Below are 23,982 nucleotides of genomic sequence, written 5' to 3' on the forward strand. Positions count from 1 at the left end.
TGCCTGATCCACATAGTACTAGACCTCTATAGCCCACCCTGCGGCTAGTGGGGATAGAACTGGGCAGATCCATATGACTCATTTAAGGTGAGCCCAGCACTATAGCGCCATGGACTAATGGCCCCTTTTAAAAAGTAAGCATATATGCTGCACTGACAGCTAGGGTTCGCAAATGGACCACAATTTGTGCACCTGCTCTTGGGCTTTACATATACTATATGCGCTGGTTGAACGTGGTGAGGCTATATTGGTCACACGGTAAATGACTACAGCGAAAGCTTGCTTTGTTCAGCAAACCATTCTTGCACAGTTGGAAACAATGGGTATCAAAGCACAGTGACACCAACAGACACTTGCTATCAGCTCAAAGCAGTCTGGCCTTTCTCCTCTGACTTCTAGCATCAACAAGCCCAGAGAACTGCTGCTCACTGGATATTTTCTCTTTTGCAGACCATTCCCTAAAGATTCAAGTAGATCAGCAGGCTCTGAACGAGTCAGACCAGCCTCTCTGGTAGGAATAATTCTTAATGGAGAAAACAAAATAAAATTTACTATTCACAATACAAATGCTTGGGTATTGGTCATCTCTTAATGTTGGACTTACAGGATATAGATGCAGGCTGAATGTCTTTAGGCCGCTTTTTTTTTTTTTTACATTTATTTTTAACATTTCCAAGGAAACAGTTTTAAAACCAGTTTTTTTAGTTTGTATTCTTATAGCATAAATTTCCATAACACTGCTAGAATTCTCTTGTACCTGCCTCATCTGTTTTCCCAACAGATAGAGATTTCATTCATTTCCCACAATGCCGCGCACAATCCCCAGAGCATGTGTTGCATCCATCTGTTGGGTTTGTGTGCAGTAAGACGAAGGAAAAAACTTTTTGAGAAACAGTGGGTTTGTATGCTGCACTCAAACTGCAGCACAGTTTGCGGTTGCAGTGCACGGATGTGTTCAGGGGAAATTGGCTTGTCTGATGAATTTTTATTCCTCGTTGAATATTGGCACGAAATTTTGAGTTAAGAAAGAATGGTTGGATTCTCGCAGACTGACACCAAGATGTTTTCTGCTGGCGTTTTAGATAACTGAACAATTTCCTGCAATCAAACACAACTGTGGCTGTGCTGAAAATATCTAGGCATTCTCTGATGTCTATATTCGGCCACTTCTCTGGGAATTATAAAAATAGACCATCAAACAATAAAGTTGCCAAGTTCAGGACTCAGGCATGACAGCATTAACCACTATTTTCACTCCTGTGCTTTTATTGGTGTAATCCTTTAAGCTTAAAAATGATGCGTTCATTTACCGCTTGGTATTCATTGCTCATTCAAGTCTTTCTCTGTTGTCAATTTCGCGGGCAGTTACATATACTGCTACCATAATAATGACACGTCTTCTTCTTGCTTCAGGGGCACAAAGTATTACTCAGCACAAACAAGCAGGATAATCTATTACTGTAACATGTCTGGAGATGAGTCAGGGCCACAGTAGTGTAGGGAATACCACTGACAATACAGGATGCATTTGTCATCACAATCAGTTTTACTTTGTGCTGCTGGACATGCTGGACAGATAGGCTTTTCAAAAAAAAGAACAAAACACGATCTATCCGGTCATTTTTCAAATAAAAGGGAGCGAATGCAGACAAATAGCATCCCGTAGCTGTTTACACAGACATCTAGATGCATTTGTAGATTGTATCTGTCGTGAGTGGGCTGAATTCTGAATCTAGTGAAGGCAGAGTACCTGTCTAGCATAAACAAGCTGACAAACGCTCGCTGGAGGCGTGTCGGCCTCGAATGAATTCAGATTATGAAATAGCAATGTGACTGCCAAAGAACGTATGGTGATGAGGCAACTTTAGATCAGCTGCTACAGCCGCTGACTCACTGGATTTGGTTGCATGCGTGAAAGTGTATCCACTGTCATTTAAAATATAAAATACTGATATTAAACACGGCCAGCATCAGGAGAAGGTCATCTTAAAGTGAGGGGGAGGGAAACTGATTTTAGACAATGGGGAGGCTGCCCGAAGCCCTCTAAAAGGTAAATAAGGATTATTTTGAACTGGGAACTTAAACTGTGAGGATGTTCCCATCTTGTAGAGTCCAACAAGGAACACGTGGAATAGAAGATGACTATATTTATTCCCCTTTAAGTTCTAAACTTTTGCAGAGCCTATGACATTACTGTACCTGTGTGAGTGGCTCACATCATTGGTGGTGTTGTGCTAAACATGGATTTTTTTGCACAACACCACTAAGGATGTGAGCCACTGTTTTTATGTGATATTTTTGTATAATACGTTTGCTTAAACTGGTAAATCTATAGGCTACATTTCCTCTTGTCCATTGTAATAGCTTTGGAATTCTAAATCCAGGAATTTGCTGAGATTTTTCAGTCCCTACATTGATGCTATGATTATTATTCCTTATACTAAGGTGCCGATTGTTATTCTGTCACTGATAAATTCAAAAACAGTGGCGAAAAAGTTGCTGGATATGCACAGAAGGCATTAACAACACTGAACAGATCAGTCACAGTAGTTGCGGACTGACCTGAAGTGTAGTTACATTTCTAGGGAGGTGCACGGCATACGATTTCAAAAGAAATTTGAGGTTGCGGCGTAGCTATGGTGTAAATTTCCCATTAAATAAATCCCCAGTAAGCAGGAGAAAAATATTTATGTATAAGCCGTTTATGTCTTACACCACATCCAGGTTAGCGATGCAGTGAAAAAACCACTGTCAATTATGTGTGCAGTGTGCTTGCTGTTGTTTAGAGCCTTCCCAGAGTAAAAAAAACCACCTGGTGCTATTTGAGTTTGTGTTTCAGGGGCTCAAAAAGCATTCAGTAAACTATACTACAAAAAAAGTCACTTATAGGAGCCTAGGTTTTCCTTTTTCTTGAAATTCACTGCCAACTTGGGATGAATCACGATGACTCCACTAACAAGGCAGGCCCAGCCTTAGGTTTCACTGCTAATCTACACACTGCTATAGTCGTAAGAGTTACCAACAGAACAACATCAGGCTTACTGCCTACCACAAACTGTAAAAATATTCTCCTTCATCTAAACTCCCCTCCACTAAAAAAAAAAGAAACTTGGCAGTCACTCACCTACAGCCTTCAGAGAGGCGTACTTGTTGAGATCCTTGTTCTGCTGTTGCTGCTGCTGCTGTTGGTGGAGCTGTTGCTGTTGCTGGTGCTGTTCATAGACGTGAGACAGCTGGCCGAGGGCAGGGTAAGGGTGCTGCTGGCCCATGTTTGAAGCCGGTCCCACGTTGTTGTTAATCTGGCCACCCTCTGTGAACAGGGACATGAGACAGCGCAAGGTTACAATAACATTTAAAGCTCCAGTCCAGCACCAGAGGAGCCCTCGCTGGTCAAATGATTGGTGAAACTCTCATTCACATTTTCCAGAATCTACTTACATAACCTAATTTCTTTTTTAAAATTATTATTTTTTAATACATGATTTCTTGGCTGAGATATTTTGTGCCTTGCTCTCAACTAATATACACTCATTTCTATCTTTTGGGATTTTACCAGTAGATTTCCATGACACGCTCTTACATTTATGTCACCATTACAACTGAAATATTCCTCCTGGAATAAAAAATGTCTTTATTAGTCCAGAGATTTTCTTTGCACATCTGATGAATTAGTCTAAATCTGCCAGTTGGACTGTGCTACTTCTCTCAGAGGTCCTTTATGTAGCCTCACTCATCATGATTCAGAACTGTCTGTCTCAGAACTGCTTTAATGTTCTTAAACACCCTTGTTCAATGTCTTGAACAAGGGTGTCAAATATGAGGCTCGGGGCCAAGAATGGGCCCAGCACAGGTTCAAGTCTGGCCCCCTGGAGAGATTTGGAAAATGTGAATGAGGGTCTAAGTTTGGGCTTTAAAATGCATTTTAATACATTTCGCAGCTTTGCCTGATAAAGACCTCCCCCATCGCCATTCATGCTAGCTCAAAGAAGTCTGCAATAGATAAACAATGGATGACAGAAAAGTTGCTGTTTTTCCCTATCTGCTACATAAATGTCTCCTTTTTACAACGGGTCCACAAGATTAAAAAGGAACAAAAAAAAGGAGAGTGTTTGTGAATTTATCAAAATGTTCTGTTTTATAACAACAAGACAGTCTGGCCAATGAGCTACCAGAACTTTCTCTGTAAGTTTACACATATATTTCTTACAGCTTAAGCCCAAAAAGTTGTGAAGTCACATTTCTTTCATTTACTACAGCACCATTTCCTGATTTTGACTATAGGCAAGGCAAGGCAAGGCAAGGCAAGTTTATTTGTATAGCACAATTCAACAACAAGGTGATTCAAAGTGCTTTACAGAGACATTAGAAACAAGAACAAATAAAAAGCATGATTTAAAATTGATTAAAACAAGCAAATAAACTAACTAACTAATTAACAAACAAACAAACAAACAAACAAAACAGTATATAAAATCAAAACAGATAAAATCAGAACAGTAGATAAAATCAGTAGTTAAATGTAAGTTTTGAAATTTAAGCTTAAAGTGTGGATTTGGTGCTTTATTCAAATGCAGCTGAGAACAGGTGAGTCTTCAACCTGGATTTAAATAAACTGAGTGTTTCAGCTGATCTGAGGCTTTCTGGGAGTTTGTTCCAGATATAAGGAGCATAAAAGCTGAATGCAGCTTCTCCGTGTCTGGTTCTGACTCTGGGAACTGATAAAAGACCGGATCCAGATGACCTGAGGGATCTGGATGGTTCATACTGGGTCAGGAGGTCATTGATGTATTTTGGTCCTAAACCATTCAGAGCTTTATAGGCCAGCATCAGAACTTTAAAGTCTATCCTCTGACGGACAGGCAGCCAGTGTAAAGACCTCAGAGCTGGACTGATGTGGTCCACTTTTTTGGTCTTAGTGAGGACTCGAGCAGCAGAGTTCTGAATGAGCTGTAGTTGTCTGACTGATTTTTTAGGTAGACCTGTAAAGATGCTGTTACAGTAATCAAGCCTACTAAAGATGAATGCATGGACTAGTTTTTCCAGGTCCTGTTGAGACATCAGATCTTTTATCCTTGATATATTCTTGAGGTGATAGTAAGCTGACTTTGTTATTGTCTTAATGTGTTTTTCTAAGTTTAGGTCTGCATCCATCACTACACCCAAATTTCTCGCCTGGTTTGTGGTTTTTAGATGTATAGATTGAAGTTCTCTGGTGACCTGTAATCGTTTTTCTTTGGCGCCAAAGACTATTAGGCTTGAAAGACTGTTGGACTATAGGATTGAAAGTTTTTCAGTGAGTGCAAAGTTACTTAAAGGAAATATATCAAGCATTTATTGGTACCTTTAGACTTTTTTTTATCATAAAAAGAGCTTTTTCTGTTTTCATATCATTTGACTGTATTTCAAATGCCAACCCTCCAGAATCATTTGATCACATGTACTCCAGCATATTCTCTAAATCAGCAGAGATTTACCAACTGGTGCTCACCAGGTGGTTGCTAACCAGTCTCTACACCTTCGTGACTGCAGCCTGAGTCACATCAATAACACATTCTTTTCTTTTTAGATTTCTGAGTGATTTTATTACATGTAAATGAGCTGAAATCACAGCACAACTGTTGTCCTTCGAAAGCAACAGGCATCAGTTCTAATGGGATGCTTTTGCAGCCAACAGAACAGCATTTTTTGTTCTTTGTTTATAACACAGACATTTTAGAGTTATAGTTAGCAGAAGTGGGTCTAGCTAAGGAATATCGACTGTGGAGCCGCATCTGGATTTGCTCAGTGTTAGTTAGAGTGTGCTAAACTAAGCATTAGGCGGGTTTTATATCAGTTTGCTAGACTGCGTCATAGATGGACTGGACAAGTGACAAACTTTGACATGGGGCTATTAGACTCAGCTCACTTTGCTATTTCATTACGAAAGAAAACAAAGGAAAACAAAGGTGGGCAGATTAATGCTACCATGTTTATAGTGGTAAACATGGTAGCAAACTTGGAAAACCCTTTAAAACTACTTAATGAACAGTTATATGTATTAACAATAAACCCACAGTAAGTGCATAGTATATTTGTTCTTCTCAAGTTTTAAGTGAGCCTCACGAGCTAATGATGACCTACTTTACTTCCTAAGAGACATATTTTATATAAAGGCCAGACGACATCCCAAGGTCTGACATGCACATGCTCCAAAATCAGTGCCCTCCTCAGTCAAGCTAGTACAATTATTACCAGAATATTTAACATGGGCACGGCTGTTCCTATTTTCAATACAAAATTAATTAGACTTAATTTTACTTATAGTTATCAAATCACTTCAGTTGTATCCAGCTGAGGTAGCTCAGTCACTTTTATGGACCAGCCTGGACCCCTGGGGCCCGTCCATAATGCAGAGGGTGAATACAGATAAGTAATGGAAGAAAAAAAACAAAATTTCCTAAAACATGGGAAGAAACTTTTGAAGTACAATAAGAGGATTTCAAAGAGGTTCATGAAAGAACAAATTCTCAGTTAGAGTCAGTTTAAAAAACAAATATAAAGAGATTATTTTAACAAATACAGGGATTAAGAGGAGTGTTAATCACACGGTTTATAGCTTGATGTAAAAATGTAGTTTTGTTGTTTTGGTTTATTTATATTTTTTTTGTGTGTGTATTATATGTGTGTCTATAGTTATACATGTATATTATCTGATTGTATATCAACGAACATTGATTGTAAATTACTGAATAGTCTTAAGGGGCATAGAATCAAATAAGCAAACTTCATCCTACTCTTTTCCAGCATGTAAACTGTGTTGAATACAGAGAAAGTCATTGTATGTCGATGTTTTTAAGGCTTTTTTATGTTTAGTCATTCGCTCAATTGCATATTATTATTTTAAGTGTTTCAAATTTCAACCATTTATCCATTATTTTCAGCCAACTACATATCCCTTATATTTAGTCGGCCAAATTAAACATTTAACATTACCTTTAATTAGCTTCAATTTAACAATTTGTCTGGTTACTTTCAGTTAAGTATGACTCACTAATCTCTTCATAAATCCTGGGGCAACTTTTAGCACTTCATCTCGCTATTGCTATATTGCACAGAAGCATGTGACTGCATTTCCCTTATTTATTTATTTATTGCTTAATGCTTATGGTGTAGGAAGTAGCAGATGTCTTATATTAATTACAGTATTGCAGAATTGGCTAACTGTAATGTCTTCCTCTAATTAAATAAGTGATAATTAGATTTCAGAAGATGTGCAGTGGGTTGAGAAATGGGCAACTGCTCTACCAGAGCTGCACAGTCTGACTTTAAACTGCAGCCGAATGTTAAAACACAATGTGGGAATTGTTCTCTCGCTGCACTGAGCCTGACAGATAATTGCAAATTCCTGTTACTGAAGTCAAAGGTATACTTACTAAGTGAATACATTCTCTTAAAAGCCCCAATGCTGTCACTTGATAATTTGAGAAGGAAAGTAAACGTTACGAGACAAGAGAACAAGAGTGAGGAATTAGAGTGGAAAAAGTGAAATGCGGAAAATGGAGAGGATACGTGAGGAGAAAAGAGAGAAAACGTCTCAAACGATGCTGACAGAGATATGAGGATGGTTTGTAAATATCGAAAGAAGCTAGACAAAAAAAGGAAATCATTAAGGTAAAAAATACAGGGCAAACAGACAAGGAAAACATGGATATTGTCATGGTCCTGGGCCATATTGGCCCAGTATTCTTAGTTTTCGTGTGTTTTGTATTTATGCCTTGGTTCCTAGGTTGTTCTGTTAAGATGTTCCTTATTTGATTACCCCCTGTGTGCCCCTCTATGTATCTGTGAGCCCTCGTTTCCCCTCCTTGTGTTTTATTCCATGTTTTCCCCAGGCGGTTATGTCCGTGCTCTCCTTGTGCTCTCTCTCCTCCTGTCTGAACCTCTGTGTACTTCCTGTTTTACTTTGACAGTCTCTCGTCAGTAAGCGTCATGTTGTGTTCACTCCTGCCGTGTCTCGTTACGATTATCTGTGTCAGCTGTGTTCCCCGTGTGTTCCCACTTCCCTCGTTAACCCTCTGTGTATTTATGTCCGCGTCTCCCGCAGTTCAGTGTCGTGTTCTCCCTCATGACTGTGCGCCCCTCCGTGTGTTTCCTCGTGAGTCAGTTCCTTTGGAACTTCCCAGTTTAGTTTCATATTATTTTGTATCGCCTTTATCTTCTGTCAGCAATAAAGCTATATTTTGTGTTCAGTCCTGTTTTCCCGTGAGTTTGCGTTTCGGTCCTCATCCTGCCTGCACACAGCCTAATCATGACAGATATTCCCAAGTCCCCCTCTCGCTTTTCTTTTAGCACCTCTTAAAGGTGTTCATACAGATGGCAAACTGAGGTGGGGAAACTGTGAAGCCTCAGCCCGACAACATCGATTTCCTCGAGTCATTTTCTCCCTGTTTCATCTCGTCGCCGAGGTTTCGAGTCACAGGGTGAGCTCAAAGTCCTTAAAATCTGCACAGCTCAATTGTCAAAGCGAAGCAAGTTCTCTTGTTACTAATTAAACACTTAAGCCCTGGCGCAGGCTCAAACCGCACGCACTCTTAACAGACACTGTGACTGACAAGGTACGGCGAGAGTGGAGACAATTAAAAAGAGCATCAAAGTGAGAGCCAGTGTGAGGCGTTGTAGAAAAGACTGAGACACGAGATTCCTTGATGTGATGAAATGTCCCACGGTGTTGTGTGAAATGAAACATGGACCCACATCCTAGTTTGGATAGATAACAGCGGCCTGGAAAATGCAAGGTTGAGTCATTTTCTGAGAAATTTATTGGACTTGCCAAATACACAGATGACGATGATGCGCTTGTCGGTTAAATACTTTGGGATTTACTGTAACGGTTTGGCAATGCGGGTTCACTTAAGGCGAGATGACTTTCACTGCAAAAAGTGAGGCTGTGTTGGGCGGGAGGGGTAAACTGTGAGGAAGAGAAGGAGAGAGACAACCATGACTAAGGAAGAAACAGCAGCGAAGAACTGAGTTATGATCCCGAAGCGCTCGCTCTCTCTCTCTCAAGATAAAAGCTGGTAGGCTGTTTTATTTTTCATGTGAGGCCAAAATGGCTGGGGTCAACAATTTTCTCATTTCATAATGGATTTTGTCTAGCTGAGGAGCACATTTGTAAAATTCAATACCCCATCAAAGCACAGGTGCACCTACCCTCTGCCATGAGCTCATTCAGCTCCATGAAACAGTCATGCCCTTCTAAAATTGTGATTGTATGTAAACGCTTTGGTTTACTCAAATTTAATTTTTATTTATATATGCTGCCATTTAACAACATCTGCCTCAAGTGGCTTTATATTGTAAGATAAAGACCTTAAAATATTACAAAGAGAACCCGAACCCTCAGACAATCCCCTATAAGCAAGCACTTGGCAACAGTGTGGAAGAAGAACTCCCTTTTAACAGGAACCAGAACAGGGAGGTGCAGCCATCTGCCACAAACGGCTGGAGGATGAGGGGAAAGGATGAAAATTCAGAGCACGCAGGACAAAACACAAAGTAAGGGAGAGAGCAGACATTCAGTAGTGTCTCTCTCTGAAGTGCTTAGTGCATCATGGAAAATGCCGTGGCATAACTTATGGCCCCAGTATATCTGCAGCATTGGTTGCTTCACGTGCTGCCAGTAACGCCATCACACATGCACATCAGAGCAGGCCGATATGACCAAAAATATCTATCACGATATACATTTGAAAATGTGCGATAACGATATAACTGATGATATAATTGACACTAGACAACATATTTTACAACTCCACAACTTTATTAGTGCAAAAAAAAAAACCCCATCAATGTATTTTCCCTTAAACAAGCAGCTGTTTTTCATGTGCATTAAAGTTATATAAAAATGTAACAGTGCAAATGCAAATTCCTTGCTGACAGTTTAACCAAAAGGCATTTCCAGTGGAAATTGGCCGACACATCCTCAGCATAACCATGTATAATATCCACAAAACTTAAAAAGACGTTATACACACACAATACGGTAATATTATGTTGAAGCACCGTACGTATCACTCCGCGAGGCTCCCGCCTACGATAGCCGTAATGCTCCGACAATCCATCAAGCAGTGCGAGTTCGTAGCTTAGCAAAGTTGTACTGAAACATTTGACAGATTTTCAAGCGCCGTGTACCACATAAAATCGTTTCGAGGTCAGTAAACACAACCAGAATTCATACATAAGGCACACGGGATTATAAGGGGCACTGTTGATTTTCAGAAAAATCAAAGGACGGTAATAACGACGGCCCGCTAACATGCTCTACCAAAAATAGTGCTTTGTTGTGTATCTGATGGACGAAAGCCAAACCAGTTCCTCACAACTGAAGTTGCAGCACTTTTACAAACCAATTCTGGTTCATCCGTTTCATTCAACGACCCGCTTTCACCCTTCTCATTCTGCGTTGCCGCCATGCTTTTTCCGCCATGTGTGTATGAAAACAAAGGCACTGCGCATGCGCGTTTTACCCATATTCTATCGCGATATTTCATTTTCTTATCGTTGCCCAACATTATACCGGTATTACCGTGAACGGTATGATATGGCCCAGCCCTAATGCACATCCATTCATGCTCGCTGTTATGGCTCAGGTAGCTGCTGAAGTAACAATAGGTGTTGCACTGTTATAGTAAGTGAAGAAGTCAAAGCTGGAAATAAAGCTTTGACATCTTTTCAAAGTGTTGAAAAATCTTCCTCTGTATAATCTGTGTCTCTCTGCTTCTTTACTGATATATCCTTAAAGTGGTGGTAAACTATTATTAGTGACTTCATCTCAGCTCAAGCCAGGTGACAAAAATTGAGAGGCGCACAGCTGAGAAACACCGGCAGGCACGGTGAAGTCACTTTAATGTCAAGGTACCATTCGCAAAGCATCATGTGGTGGGTATAAAAAGCTTTAAGGGATGATTCACAATCACGTGATCCAGCCTTAACTACAAGCTTCATCAAAATGTAAATTTTAAGCTTGAGCTTAAAAGTAAGAGTGGGTGTCTCTCTCTTCATACCTAACTGGGAGTTGGTTCCACAGCCTCCCATTTTACTTTTGGAAATTCTTGCAACCGCAAGTAACCTGGGAGTCTGAGAGGAAATTGGGATAATAGTAGCATTAATTAATCTCCCTATCGCCGTTTGTGGGGTTAATCCAAGGAAGGAACAGGTCTTATCGTGAGTTTGCATGACTGCACATATGATTAATTGTTGTTACTTTCAGTTGAACTGTGGCAGCAACAACAGCATCATTCACCATATTTTTTTATTAATTTGGGAACTGACGCTTGCAGAAGTAATTATTAATAGTTCCTATTTGCTGTGTACAAACTAAAGGAGTGACAGCAGGATTAACTTGACAGAGCTCTTTAAAACAGGATGATTCTCTAGCATTTCCACTGCCATCCCATAAAGTCTTTTAAGAGAAATTAAACCTGTCTCCAAACCAGGCTCAGGGATGGAAACTTGCATCAGGATTTCATCATTATGACTGTTTACTTACAAGAAAATGTCTGCCTTTATAGGGAGCAACCTTGCCTCATTCAAGAAAATGAATAAATAAACATTATCTATTATACAGTGCTGCTGTGATAGATCCCATTATTATTCTCCCCTAGTTTACTGTGAACCAGCATGCATCACAATCAAACCCTCTCATCTTTATGATCTTAGTGAAAAAGAACACACACATGAACTTCAGAAACAAACGAGGCACCCAGGTGACACCACACCGTGAGCCCATTCACCAGGATGACTGACAGCTGTCACCGGGATGTCTGTCAGGATGATAAAAGGGGATGCAGTGGGAGTCTGGTGGTGTGGTCACAGTGCTTCACCAAGCTGATCCAAAGCAAACTGATTCTCAGAAGTCACGACAGACTTTTACTACCAGTGACAGCCAGTTTTCTTTCCTCTCCCCTGCTGCTCAGAGATTTACCAAATGCTACAGCAACCAAAACATACAAAGAAATGAGAATAAATCAGATGCAGTTGGGAATCAATAGTGTAAATTAGGAAAAAATCTTGCAGTATTTTTTACTGAATCGACTCACAACTATTTGGAAAATTCAGTGAGTCTTGAAAAAGATAGATATATGAAAAATTGATGTTAAAGTTCCCTCAAGCACAAATAGAGGATATTAGAGATTACGAAAAAGGCCAGGAGAAAAAGTATGTTTATCTAAGAGCAGAAAGATTAGAATGATGGTGGTGCCAGTGGAAGAAAACTATTTTATACCCATTTTACCAAGGGGGTAAACTGGTAAATTGCATGTGCATGTAGCAGACGTGGTCACAGTTGATTGCAAAATCTGCAGTTTGAGTGCCATTAGTAGGAAATCCAGAGGACATGCTGAATAAACTGCAACCACAATCAATGACCTTTTAATGAGTTAACAGCCCGTTATTTGACCAATTTATACAGTGAAAATGGAAGATTCGAGAGGGCTTTTATGCTTTAAATGGTTACATTTTAACTACATTTTACTTTTAAAAGAAAAAGTAGGTCTTTTTATTTGGACTAAAATAGCAGACTGCGATTTAGTCTCGAACCTACCTTTTACTTTTACACTGGGAAATGAATTATTGTACAATTGGCAAGTCTTCCCACTGTCATGATGCAAATAAATAAATAACTAAAAACCCTCTGTGGTGTCTGAAGTAGCCAATTTGGATGCTAATGAAAGTATTTATTGTTGACTTTGGACATAATCCTGTATGGGGATGTAATCCTCTCCCGGAGCTTTTACTCTAGTAACAATAACAGAAAACATATGCTTCCCTATTCATTTCACTGGTGTTCTGTTGTAGGTGGCTCGCTATTGACCAAAAGAACACAGAAATGCCTTGCTGCTGCCATGTGCTACTACCCTGTGTGTGTGAGGAAAAGAAAAGGTTAGTGAAATATATCTTTCTGTAAAACGCTGTCTAAAAAATCATATGTGGAATGAAAGCATACACTGGAGCCATGAATCACGTAAGGTATTTGCTGCTGTGCTTTTGACCTTTTTTTAATTAAATTTTTGAATATTTTACACTTGTGTTTTCCTTCAAACGCCCCTTTTTATAACCATAGATAAAGGCCTGCTTTCTGCCAGCGTACATGAAGATGAATTTAGCTACACTTTGGGGGTGTCAGTAGAAGAGATATCTAGCACTGTTTTGTTATTTAGCAATAATTAATCACATTTATTGAAAACAATGCTAAGACCAAGAGCTTTTCTTAGCCCTAAGCAAGTATTTTTTGAAACCTATATTCAAGCAGCAACCTTCAGCACCAAAGTGTCGCCAAAAAGCTAGCTTCAAGTGGCCTTGAGGTTAGCTTAATCTAAGGTAGCTGTTACCAAAATGGCCTCTATAGCAAATTTCTCCTTTTGTAACAACTTTACCATTTGGATTTTTACTAATGCATAAGTTACGTCTGTGTAAGTCACTAAACTGAAACTCTCTACCATGTTTGTGGTGTTGGTGCTTGTTGAAGCATATTTAATAATAAGAATAAGAATAATACAATCTGTCATTATGTTTGATTTGTGCTTCACATTTGTAGAATAAATACAACTTAATAGATATTAGTTAGTATTTAATTTGGCCAACACTTATTAGGATATATCTGTGTTATGCAGTGTATTATTATTTTACGTTTCCAACTTGCTAACTAAGCTTACTAGTGTTTACAAATGACCTAGCACCCTACCCTGTAGTTAAAAAACAAAACCAAAAGAACCACAACAAACATGGCCCCACCCAGAAGGCTGGATGATGTCACTGTTTCTACATCCATCTTTCATATACAGTCTTAATCTCACCTAAAAGCAAGTGAGAAATAAGTAAGCAGCATGTTAGATGGAAAACTTTAAAATAAATAAATAAAAATAACTGTTCCCGGGAGATAGGTCAACACAAGCTTCCAGGATTAAAGTAAGGTAAGTCAATGCCTTCTCCACTCCACCTATCTGCTTTCCCCCCTTTTGAACTGAAAATACATGAATGTAAGAAACACAGGTAAGAAACAAAAAAAATCCAATACCATCCTGCTGGAGGACTTGGTGGGATTAGCGCAGGGGGCTGAAAAAGTTTGCTGCAAGCTGTGTTCAGTCGATGTTGTGCCAGTTTTGAGGGAAAGTGCAGAAATTCTTTTGAAAGAGCTGTTGATGCAGGCAGCCCACAGCGCCGACTTATAATTGAATCCAACAGGTAGCCTGCATTGTTTCCAACGGCAGGTGTTCCATATCACAGCCAGTTGTTGTATAGGTCAGTTTTCACGACTCTCCTCAGACCTCTGCGAGTTTGACAAGATTGATGTCTGACTGTGCAAGATTACAGACCAATATAAAATATTTATTGCTTCTGCTGTTTTTCTCTCCCCATAAACACTATGGCTTCTTGCAAATCTACTGTAACAAGGTCTGTCTGTAAATTAGCTTAAGGTTGAATCATTCTTACGTCACATCAATCACTGACAGTCAGAAAGGGATTTTATTTACACGAAGGTGTCACAGAGGGCCCGCTTAAGCGCTTGCGCGGGAGGGGGGTGCGATTGCGTTTGGTTTGAAATGTATGCCACCATTTGAGCCTTTCATTTTGGCATTAAAGAAGTTGACATTTACATGAATTTACACTGCAGGGCGAAGGCGCAGGAGCTGTCAGGATTACAGTGAGTGTGACTGCGCTGATGAGACAGCATGTGGATGATGATGATGAGCTTATGACCACCAGGTAACAGACAGTGCAGTCAGCAGTGCACGACAGCGAGCGCGCACGGCGATTTCAAAGCTGCCTTCTCTCTCTCTCTTTCTCTCTCTCCCTCGCAGGAAGCCAGACATCCAGCATGGAGCTGTGAGGCAATCCTCCCGGGGCGCAAACGGTATCTGAGCTTTCCCAGACGAGAATGTATTCTTTTCTTCTACACATTGAAGGAGGGGAAATAAGAGCACACACATCGGGTTGCGTCCCTTGATGTGTGCTGTACAGCTGTGCGTGCGCAAGGGAAAGGAAGGGTTTAAAAAAATGATAAAGACAGACACGGATATCAATAAAGAGCCATAGCACATGTATGTAGGAGTGTTTCTATCTATCTCATGCTTGGCCTGGCTCGGCTCCATCGCTACTGGTTGTACAGTGTAATTTCACCGCCTGTTTGATTTGGCACTAAAAAAAAGTGTAAGCAGCTGACTCATCTATTATTCCGTCTTTCTCCTCGCTCTGCAAGTGGATAAACCCTCTTCTTTGCTTCGGCTCGAGCCTCTGCTTCTCTGTTGTTACTCATCTTTCTCCATCTCTGGCTTGCCCCTCTTTCTCTCTCTCTATCTCTTGTCATGGCAACAACATTCTCTCGCGTAGTATTTGCTCTCCAGCACACGCCGAGTTCGCATTGTCCCGCAGTCACCCGCGCCCACATATCAACAGGCAGGCCGGCTGTACAGTACTGAAAAAAAAGGAAAAAAGTCATTGTTATGCAACCTATGTTGTGCTGCCTGCTGCTCTGTTGGTCTGTCTGTTCATCTCTCTCTCTGCTGATTCTTCACGTGTCTTGTTTGCCTCCTATGAGTTTGTTCTAGGTCACATGCTAGTAGCTTTGTAAGGCACAGTCACAATAAATAAATAAATTTTTTAAAAAGCACAGGTTTTATTGAAAGACATGCTCCGGTTTGGCAAACAGTCAATTTTATGATTCATGGCAGGATAAAGCACTTTCAATGTTGACAGAAAAAGTCTACACTGACAATGGAAAAACCTGTGTAAATAGAGCCTGAAAATGAAAGATGAGACATGTGCAGTTATCCAAAGCTGCTGCTGCCTGTGTTGCTTTGTGAAACTGAGACCTAGTGCTGTGCAATGCTGCAAATTTTATTTACCACAAAATCACTGTGATTTGTTACTTTCCACAATAATATAAATTATAAATAACTCCTTTTAGCTTTTCATGTATTTTGAAACTATGTGTTTTGGAGACCTGAATGTAAATGTGCCTGTCTAAAGCACTTTGGGTCCACTTTTGTTTAAACATGCATTAGGTTATAAATAAAATAGACGTGACAGTCAACACTATTTTTGCAAATGCATGTTTGAAAAAAAAAGATTCAACACAATTAATTGGGTGACACACTGAACTTATCGCTCCAATCAGAACAGCACTGATCCGATGCCAATACTGGTATTGGTATCGATACTATGGATATTTGGATTGATCTAACATGTGACATAAGGATGATGTGAAAATTGTGCCATACGCTTCCCTATAAACTGGGAAAAAAAGAAAAGTCTCCTTTATCATTTGTTAGGAGTTCTTGCCTTGTCAGAGATCATCCACGCGGAGCGTGCACACACATCCTCGCATTTAAGTGAGAGAGTGTGTGTGGGGTCCTCAGTGTTTCTCTGCATATGCATATTTAGTCACACTGAAAATGGTAAGCAGGTTATGTGTGAGACTGCGAGAGCTTCCGCTTTATTCGCCCTGCTGTCTGTTTACAGCGCATGAGAAGCTGCATCTGTCTTGACCTCATCCCTCCGGGCCCATATCTCTCGCCTGCAGCATGGAGGACAGCGAGGATCACAGAGCAAGCAGGGGCCTCTCTATACGACTGCTGAGCTCATGGGAATTTCACTGGAAGCCGGCTGTAAAATCCCCCCTTTTGAATGGCGGGCGGTAAGGTGAGGGCTCGAGCGAGGGAAGTTTTTACGCCCTGAGGTGAATGGGTCAGGCCCTCGTGATTGGTGGCCACGGGGGGAGGAAAACCATCAGATGCTCGCGATAATACCGCATAAACATTAAAGTTCACTAGAAGAGTCAGACAGCTAGAGAAGAACAGATGTCCGAGCCTCCATGGGTCTTGCTACCTGCTGGTGCTGTCAGCAGTGGGGAGGCGAGTTTGATGTGTAAGGGCCAGAAAGCTCACAGAAAGAAACTATTTTGACACTGATGCTTAGACTTTGTGCCGCTGCCAGAGCCAAGCAAACAGCACACAGTTTTTAGAGGTGTTTCAAAAGTCAAGGAGTGAGTAGTAAAAGCTACAGGTATTTCAGGGGTAATTATAGAGTAGGAAAGGTATACATAGAAAGACTGCAAACAGTTAGCTAAAAGTAATGCATAAGTGTATGAAAATAGATAGGTGAGTAAAATTTTATTTATTAGTTACTTAGCACTAAAGGCAGGTATTTATGTCTGTGAGATTGTTTCTCATGTAAATATACTTGGACAAAAGTACTGGGCCACCTACACGTTACACCCTACAGGAGCTGGTCCGTCACAAAAACCCATGCCATGAAGCTCACGGCGCACGGTTTTTGTGCTGATGTTAATGCTAGACGAGGTCTGGAACTGTGCAGTTGTTGAGCCAGCAGAGCGTAGGACACTTTTACACACTTATGCACATCAGTGCTTGCAATCCAATGCTACTTCCTGGCTGGTGGATGAGTGGTACAATGAGTGGTTGTAGTTGACTGTGCAATAAACTACTATTGGTTCATAAACATTAATTAATAGTAGTTTTTTTCAATGTTAAATTGCTAAATATTTTAAAGATTCAATTCAGCTTAAACTCTTTTCAAATAAACATATCTGGAACTTGTCTGGTTGCACTGACCAAGGGTTACTTGAGATTTCAGAACCTCCACTTTTCAGACTTCAGGACTGTGAAAACTCCTGTTGCAACACGATAAAAGAATGTTACAGTAGAAGCATGTCACTGCATCAGCAGTCATTCATTTGCCCAGAAACAATGCCTTTAGGACTTGGGCGTGCATTGTCATGAATAATATATATCATGTAGCTTTGCCTGAAGGCTGCTGTACAAAATTCAGTGCACAACACTCTGTCGAGCAACATGTCAGACCCCTCAGCCTTATATATGGCCTTGTTTTCCAAACATTGTTCATCTCATTATCATCACCATATGCTGCTAGCTTTGTCTTTGCTCATTAGAGAACTGCTATTTAGGAAGAGATGATGAGGGAGAACTCAGGAAGGGAGCACGACGGAGAGAGGTGCCGTCATGAAATCCTTATGAGATCCAGAGAAATATGCAAGCCGACTCCAATTCCGAAGCTGAGCACATACCTCTGAGTAAATCCCGTGAGAACTGACCATTAAACAGATAAGAGTGTGATGCAGAGAAACACTATTATTAAAAAGTCTGTCATGGGAAATGGTGGAGGGAAATGATAGCAGAGGGAATAGCTTATCTACCCAAATTGTTCCTCCCTGAGCCTTTGAAAGCACAATGACTTCCCCTGCACCCTTTTATGATTAGAGCTTTCCGTCATACCTCCCTTATTTTGAAGAGCTATCGATTTCTATTGTTCCTTTTCTCTCTGCCTCTCTTCTGTTGGTGGAACATTTGCAGTAAGATTCAACCACTGTCTGCCTATTGTATTGTCTTGTCTTGTCAAAGCACAATGCATTGACTGCAGTCTCACAGGACATTGTTACAGAAAGTCACTGAATCTATAGTAAGATGTCACTCTGATAGCTGCTTATCTCAGTCCACTTGAGTTGTGTTTTAAAGGTTATCTGTGCGGGAGCTAATCCCACACAGATTATCCAGCAATTCAAATAATGGCCATCGCTGTCCCGTGAGACATTTTCACTCTGCATTCAGGCAGATGCAGCCAGTCGTTTGTTACCGCCACAGACTTCACTGCATACTTAAAGAAATCGGAATCGTGACGTCTACTTTGGACAGAAGTGAGCAAATGAAATGCAAAATAACACATCCAGATTAAAAAGATCAGCTTATCAGATGCTTAAAACCACAAGGCCTCTGCAACCGCTGGGTGCTGACAGATGTCTGGGAGAACACCGGGTCGAAAACAAAAGGGAAAAAAAATTGTTTGGAATATAAAGAAGCTGCAGAGTACTGCCTAATAACTGCAATTTCATATCAGCAAGAACTCAAACAGTACATTAGCTTTGTGTAGACAGTTACAGTTTAATAAGCTTTAATTAGTATGACAGGCAACCCCAGTAGGATCTTCCGGTGTAGTATTTCTCCTGAAACAACTGTTGGTCCTAATGTCGTGTTGCAGTCATTCAGTCATGCTCATGCATGCTTAAGTTTTAGTGGCACAACAATTGCTGGCCCCTGTTGCAGCCCCCTTCAATGACCGATTGGGGGTGAGGGGAGGGAGACGGGGCAAAAGGCAAACTGTGGAAGAGACCAAGAGATCCAAAGTGGTGTATAGTGTATGATGGTGTGAAGAAACACTCACTGCATCATGAGAAGTGATGCAGGCTTACTTGTGGTTCCTGAGGTATTTAATAGTAGATTGGGAGGCAGAGCCTTCAGCTTTCTGTCCCTTTATTTGTGGAACCAGCTCCCAGTTTGGATTCATGATGCAGACATCCTCTCTACTTTAAAGATTAGGCTTAAAACTTTCTTTTTCTATAAAGCTTATTATCAGGGCAGGATCAAGTGACTCTGAACCCTCCCTTACTAACACTGCAACAGGCCTAGTCTGCTGGGTACTTCTCATGATGCAGTGAGTGTTTCTTCACACCATCATACACTATACACCACTTTGGATCTCTTGGTCTCTTCCACAGTTTGCCTTTTGCCCCGTCTCCCTCCCCTCACCCCCAATCGGTCATTGCAGAGGGCTGCCACTCCCTGAGCCTAGTCGTGCAGGAGGTTTCTTCCTGTTAAAAGGGAGTTTTTCCTGCCTACTGTCACTATGTGCTTGCTCACACGGGATTGTCTGCGTTTTGGCATTTTCTCTGTATTATTATAGCATCTTTACCTTACAGTATAATATTGAATTGAACAGAATGTCAATAAATTCTGTATGGTGAGGCATACAGACCTTGAGCTGTGAAATCAGAGGGGAAAAATATTGGTGTGGTGGATTCAAACAATCAATTTAGTGCTAACAGGTAAAACAAATTTAACCCGAAAACAGTCTGTCATTTTTTTCTGTCTTATTTTTTCCCACATGGTTCCTCACCTCCTGAAAGGCTATCAAAGAAAAAACATTTTTTACTTGTTTTTTGTTAGAGTTCAGGTTTTTGTCACACGAGCCTCGGGCAGTCATCTTCTGTGGCTCCAGGCTGGGTGTTCCTCCCTGTGACAGGGCTCATCAGTCACCAGGCCACAGACGGAGAGAGGGAGACAGACTCTTGTTGTAAACAAAGGAATAAATACCTGCTCCACTAAAGCACATGATTGACAAAAGGCAGCCCTTATTCATCATGATGACGGAGCACCACTCAAGGAAATGGAGCATCCACAATGACATCTTTTGTTTTCTCGATGATTTTCTGTCTTTCACTGAAAAGTGTTCCATTTCTAAATCTTCCCTGATTCTTTCTGATGTTTTTGCCAAATAGAGGTCAGCCTTTAAAAACTTCTTGTGTCCTTTGTGTTTGACTTCTTCTAACTTCTTTCTTTTCTTCCCCCGTGAGTCTCCTTTTTCAAGCACTCTGAGTCTTTCTTGCCTTCCTGATTGGCAGTGCCACCTTGACTTACTGGGGTCATACCGTTCACCCCCCTCATGCGGTGTTATGAGTCAGCAGTGGGGCTGCCGCTCTATCAACTGAGGGCAACACGCTGTTAGAGACAAAGCAAGACAGAGTCAGACAGATCGGGAGGGAGGCAATGGAAGATGGTGATGATAATGATGTGCGTCTCCATGGGGGGCTGACACTCCGACAACATGTCAGCAGTGCCGACCCAGAACCTACCGAGAGAGAGACAGACATGACACTGCTTTCCAACAGTTGCTCGGAAGGATCTGTCAAGCAGCTGTGGTATTTATGTTGACAAAAGTAAATTAAAAGATATGCGATTAAACTGAAGGAATGTGATATTTAGCTGGGATTAGTTTTATAATTGTAGCAAAAGCCCAGTGTGCAGTATTGTACTGCGGAGCCTTTGGTTACAGCAGAATTAAAGGGCAGTTCATTGATTTTTACACATGAAGTTCAGTTCGCTTGTCATAAGGAGTAAGATTCAGGCTTTGACTTTCCAAAGTTTGGAAAAAATAACCCTGATGCTGATCCTGAGGCTTCTCTTGAGACTAAAGAGCCAGATTTACTAAGTAAGGCTAATAAGCATGAGGCGGCCACAATCCATACAGAGAAAGGCAATCGGGACTCAGTAGGGAAATCAATGGTGCTATAAGAAGAACAGATAATGAAATTGGTATCAATAGATTCTTACAAGTACCTTTGCATGCACAGCTTGTTATTTGCAGTCTGACAATAACAATACAGTATGAGCATAGATTTTCAGGATATGTTTCTGAGGCAGCTGAAGGAGAATCCATTTTTTCTTATGCTGGAGCAAAATCTCTAATGTGACACTGAAGGACCGAGGTGGTTGCATGGGGTCCAGGAGGTGGGGGCAACCTTCAATGAAGGAATCCAGGTAGCTGGGATTACAGGATTCATCTAAAGAAGAGGTGCTTTACTGCAAACACATCGATCACGTGACCCTGGAATGTATTTGTAACGGTTGTGCGTCGAAGAATAGAAAACTTTATTTATTTACCAATAGATTCTGACTATTCAGTTGTTTACAAATTTACTGTTGCTGTGCAACCACACCATTTCAATTTAAAAGAGCGCCTGATGTTTTTTCTGCATGCCGTGTGATGCTTGTATATTTGTTAAAGTCAAAGGAAAGACTGACTCCTGAATGACATTGTTGGTATATATGATATTTTTCAATATGTTAGCTAACATGTACAATTAAAGAAAAGGAAAAATATACATGAAAGTTGATTACTGTAGGGTGCAATAATCTGCCAGCCAAACTGAGACTTTTTAATAAGCCCCATGCTGATCTCCTGCCTTTTGCCCCCGTATCAGGGGGTGTTGGGGCTTAAGAGGTTAAGTTCTCTGGATTTTATATTTGTTTGTTTTTGGATGAATTCAGATTCAGGTTAGTTTATTTGTACCTGTAGGTAGATTTGAGCTTCAGTAACTGAGTCATCCATCCAAGTTCAAACTGCAAAACCACTCACTGTAACTGATGACACGGAAATACTTGCTCAGTAATAAGAAAATAATGACATCTTGTGGCTTATTTACACCTTCAACACTTCCCATGTTCACCGTGCACATGTAATAAAGTTGTGTCTGCGGTATTTCAGCATCTAGCTAGCCAGAAGAGAAGTGAGCATAAACAAAGTGAGCAGGGTTTTTTGCTTTTTTAAGTAGCAGGTAATTTCAAATCCAACTTTTTAAATAGCTCAACAAATATGATCAGCCGAACAAACTCATTGTCATAGAATGTGTCTGCTAGCTAATGTAAAGCTGCTGTATTTCCCAGGAGTAGAAAAAAAGATTAATGTCCGACACTCAGAGATGGACAAAAATGTAAGAAAGACAGGACATGATAGGAAGAGGAGAGATTATTTTCAAAGGTAAGGACCGCTGTGTTTAAAACGAACATTAGATCTATGTTGTGAGCTATTTCTCAAACGTTTGACAAGAACTTGATTCTGTGTGATTAATATAGTTTCACTGTCAACTTGTTGTCCTGAAAAAAGGCAAGGTTTTAGTAAAGTGGCTACCAGAAACATTTCAACCCACAGCCTAGAAGGAAAACTCCTGCAAATACATATGCAGCTATAAAACAAATCTACGCCTTTCCACCACTAATACTTCACTACACATCTTGATCCCCACGCATAGGAAACCTGACCTTAAATTCTCTCTGAAACCTAAAAAGTACAATCTGTGAAACTTTGAGAAAAGCTGACATTATGGAGGCAAGGAAGGTCTGACAAAAAACACATCCATCTGTGCTGTGGTGAGGTCTTTGGTTTTCACTAAGGTTTAATTTCTCTCATTGTCAAATTAGACAGGAAAACACATCACTAGAATATATTCAAAACAGAAAGAAAAGCCTCTAAAACACCCTGAATAACGGCAGTAAGATCTATGTTAAAGCTTTTGCAATCATGAAGGCCTTAATCTAGACATATTAATTGTTGTTAGGCTGGTAGCTGATTCGTGATACTTTCCTCACCTTAACACTTAATCCTGCAAACAGAAAGGAACCGAGGTTTTGCAAGCTGACAATGTTTAATTAAGTGTAACCTCTGAAATTTCAGCCCCCCTCCTCCTGCGGTCTCTGACCCAAAGTCTGTTCCACTGGCTCTGCTAAAGAGAAGCTTTATGTTTAAAAGCTTTAGTCTGCTGCACCTGGCCCTTGGGCTGAATCCCTGGCAGATTTAAGCATCAGAGCACAGCTGTGTGGGACTTTTCTTGGCCTGCGAAGACAAGGCAGAGGAGAGGGCAGCTTTCCTCTCACAGAGCAGATTTCCTGCAGCGAGCAGCAGTGGGATGAGAAAAGCATGACAGTAATTGTTTGACTCAAACAAAAAAAAGGACTGCACACAGTCTAATCCATCCCAGAGTGATATTAGCAAGTGTTTCTTTGATTTTTTTGCTCAACAAATAAAGTAAAGACATCAAGGACAAAAAATAACGCTTGAAAATCATAATCTACAGATATAATGTGTCTTGTGATCGCAGACTCAGAACTTTATGGCCTTCGGAAGTTTCCAAAAAGCTTTTTCATGTTTTGCATGTGTTCTGCAAAAAAAAAAAAAGCCACAAGACAACGTATGAATAATGGAGCGAATCAAGGCGAGGGTGCATAATAGCCTTTCATCTCATGGCCCTTTCCCGCACTAGCTAAAAACACAAATTTTTGCCGTCTGTTCTGCTCTCCGGGGGCAATGTGACGGGGGGCTCTTCCACTTCGCCGTGGCTGCGATATGTTGTGGTTTGTGCGTGCACTTGGCTGCGTAGTCGAAGCGTAATTTCCTTAAAGTCACTGTGAATGGATGCTGCAGTGTTCATGTAGCATTAGTTTAGCAAAAGAATTAAAAAAGGGCTGCTGCAGGGCCAGATTGAGAGCCTCGGTGTTTATAGTGATCTCTTCTCTATCGCTGCCTCTGTGTTGTGGCCATATGCCTGTCTGATATCAGCACATGGTAGGCAACACACTC

General features: G+C 40.7%; 1 protein-coding gene across 1 annotated transcript in view; it reads right to left on the reverse strand.

Annotated features, from left to right (window-relative positions):
- shisa9a (shisa family member 9a) overlaps window positions 1–23,982 on the reverse strand; it is a 58,937-nt gene that overhangs the window by 9,239 nt on the left and 25,716 nt on the right. The window contains exon 3 of the mRNA XM_085360470.1: window positions 3,125–3,310. Coding sequence (XP_085216596.1) covers window positions 3,125–3,310 — 186 coding nt within the window. The remainder of the gene's footprint in view (window positions 1–3,124; window positions 3,311–23,982) is intronic.

This window comes from Diplotaxodon limnothrissa, linkage group LG8 (genome assembly GCF_057381915.1).
Source record: "Diplotaxodon limnothrissa isolate DT_005_m linkage group LG8, D_limnothrissa_male_GT1.1, whole genome shotgun sequence".
Classification (NCBI taxonomy): Eukaryota; Metazoa; Chordata; class Actinopteri; order Cichliformes; family Cichlidae; genus Diplotaxodon; species Diplotaxodon limnothrissa.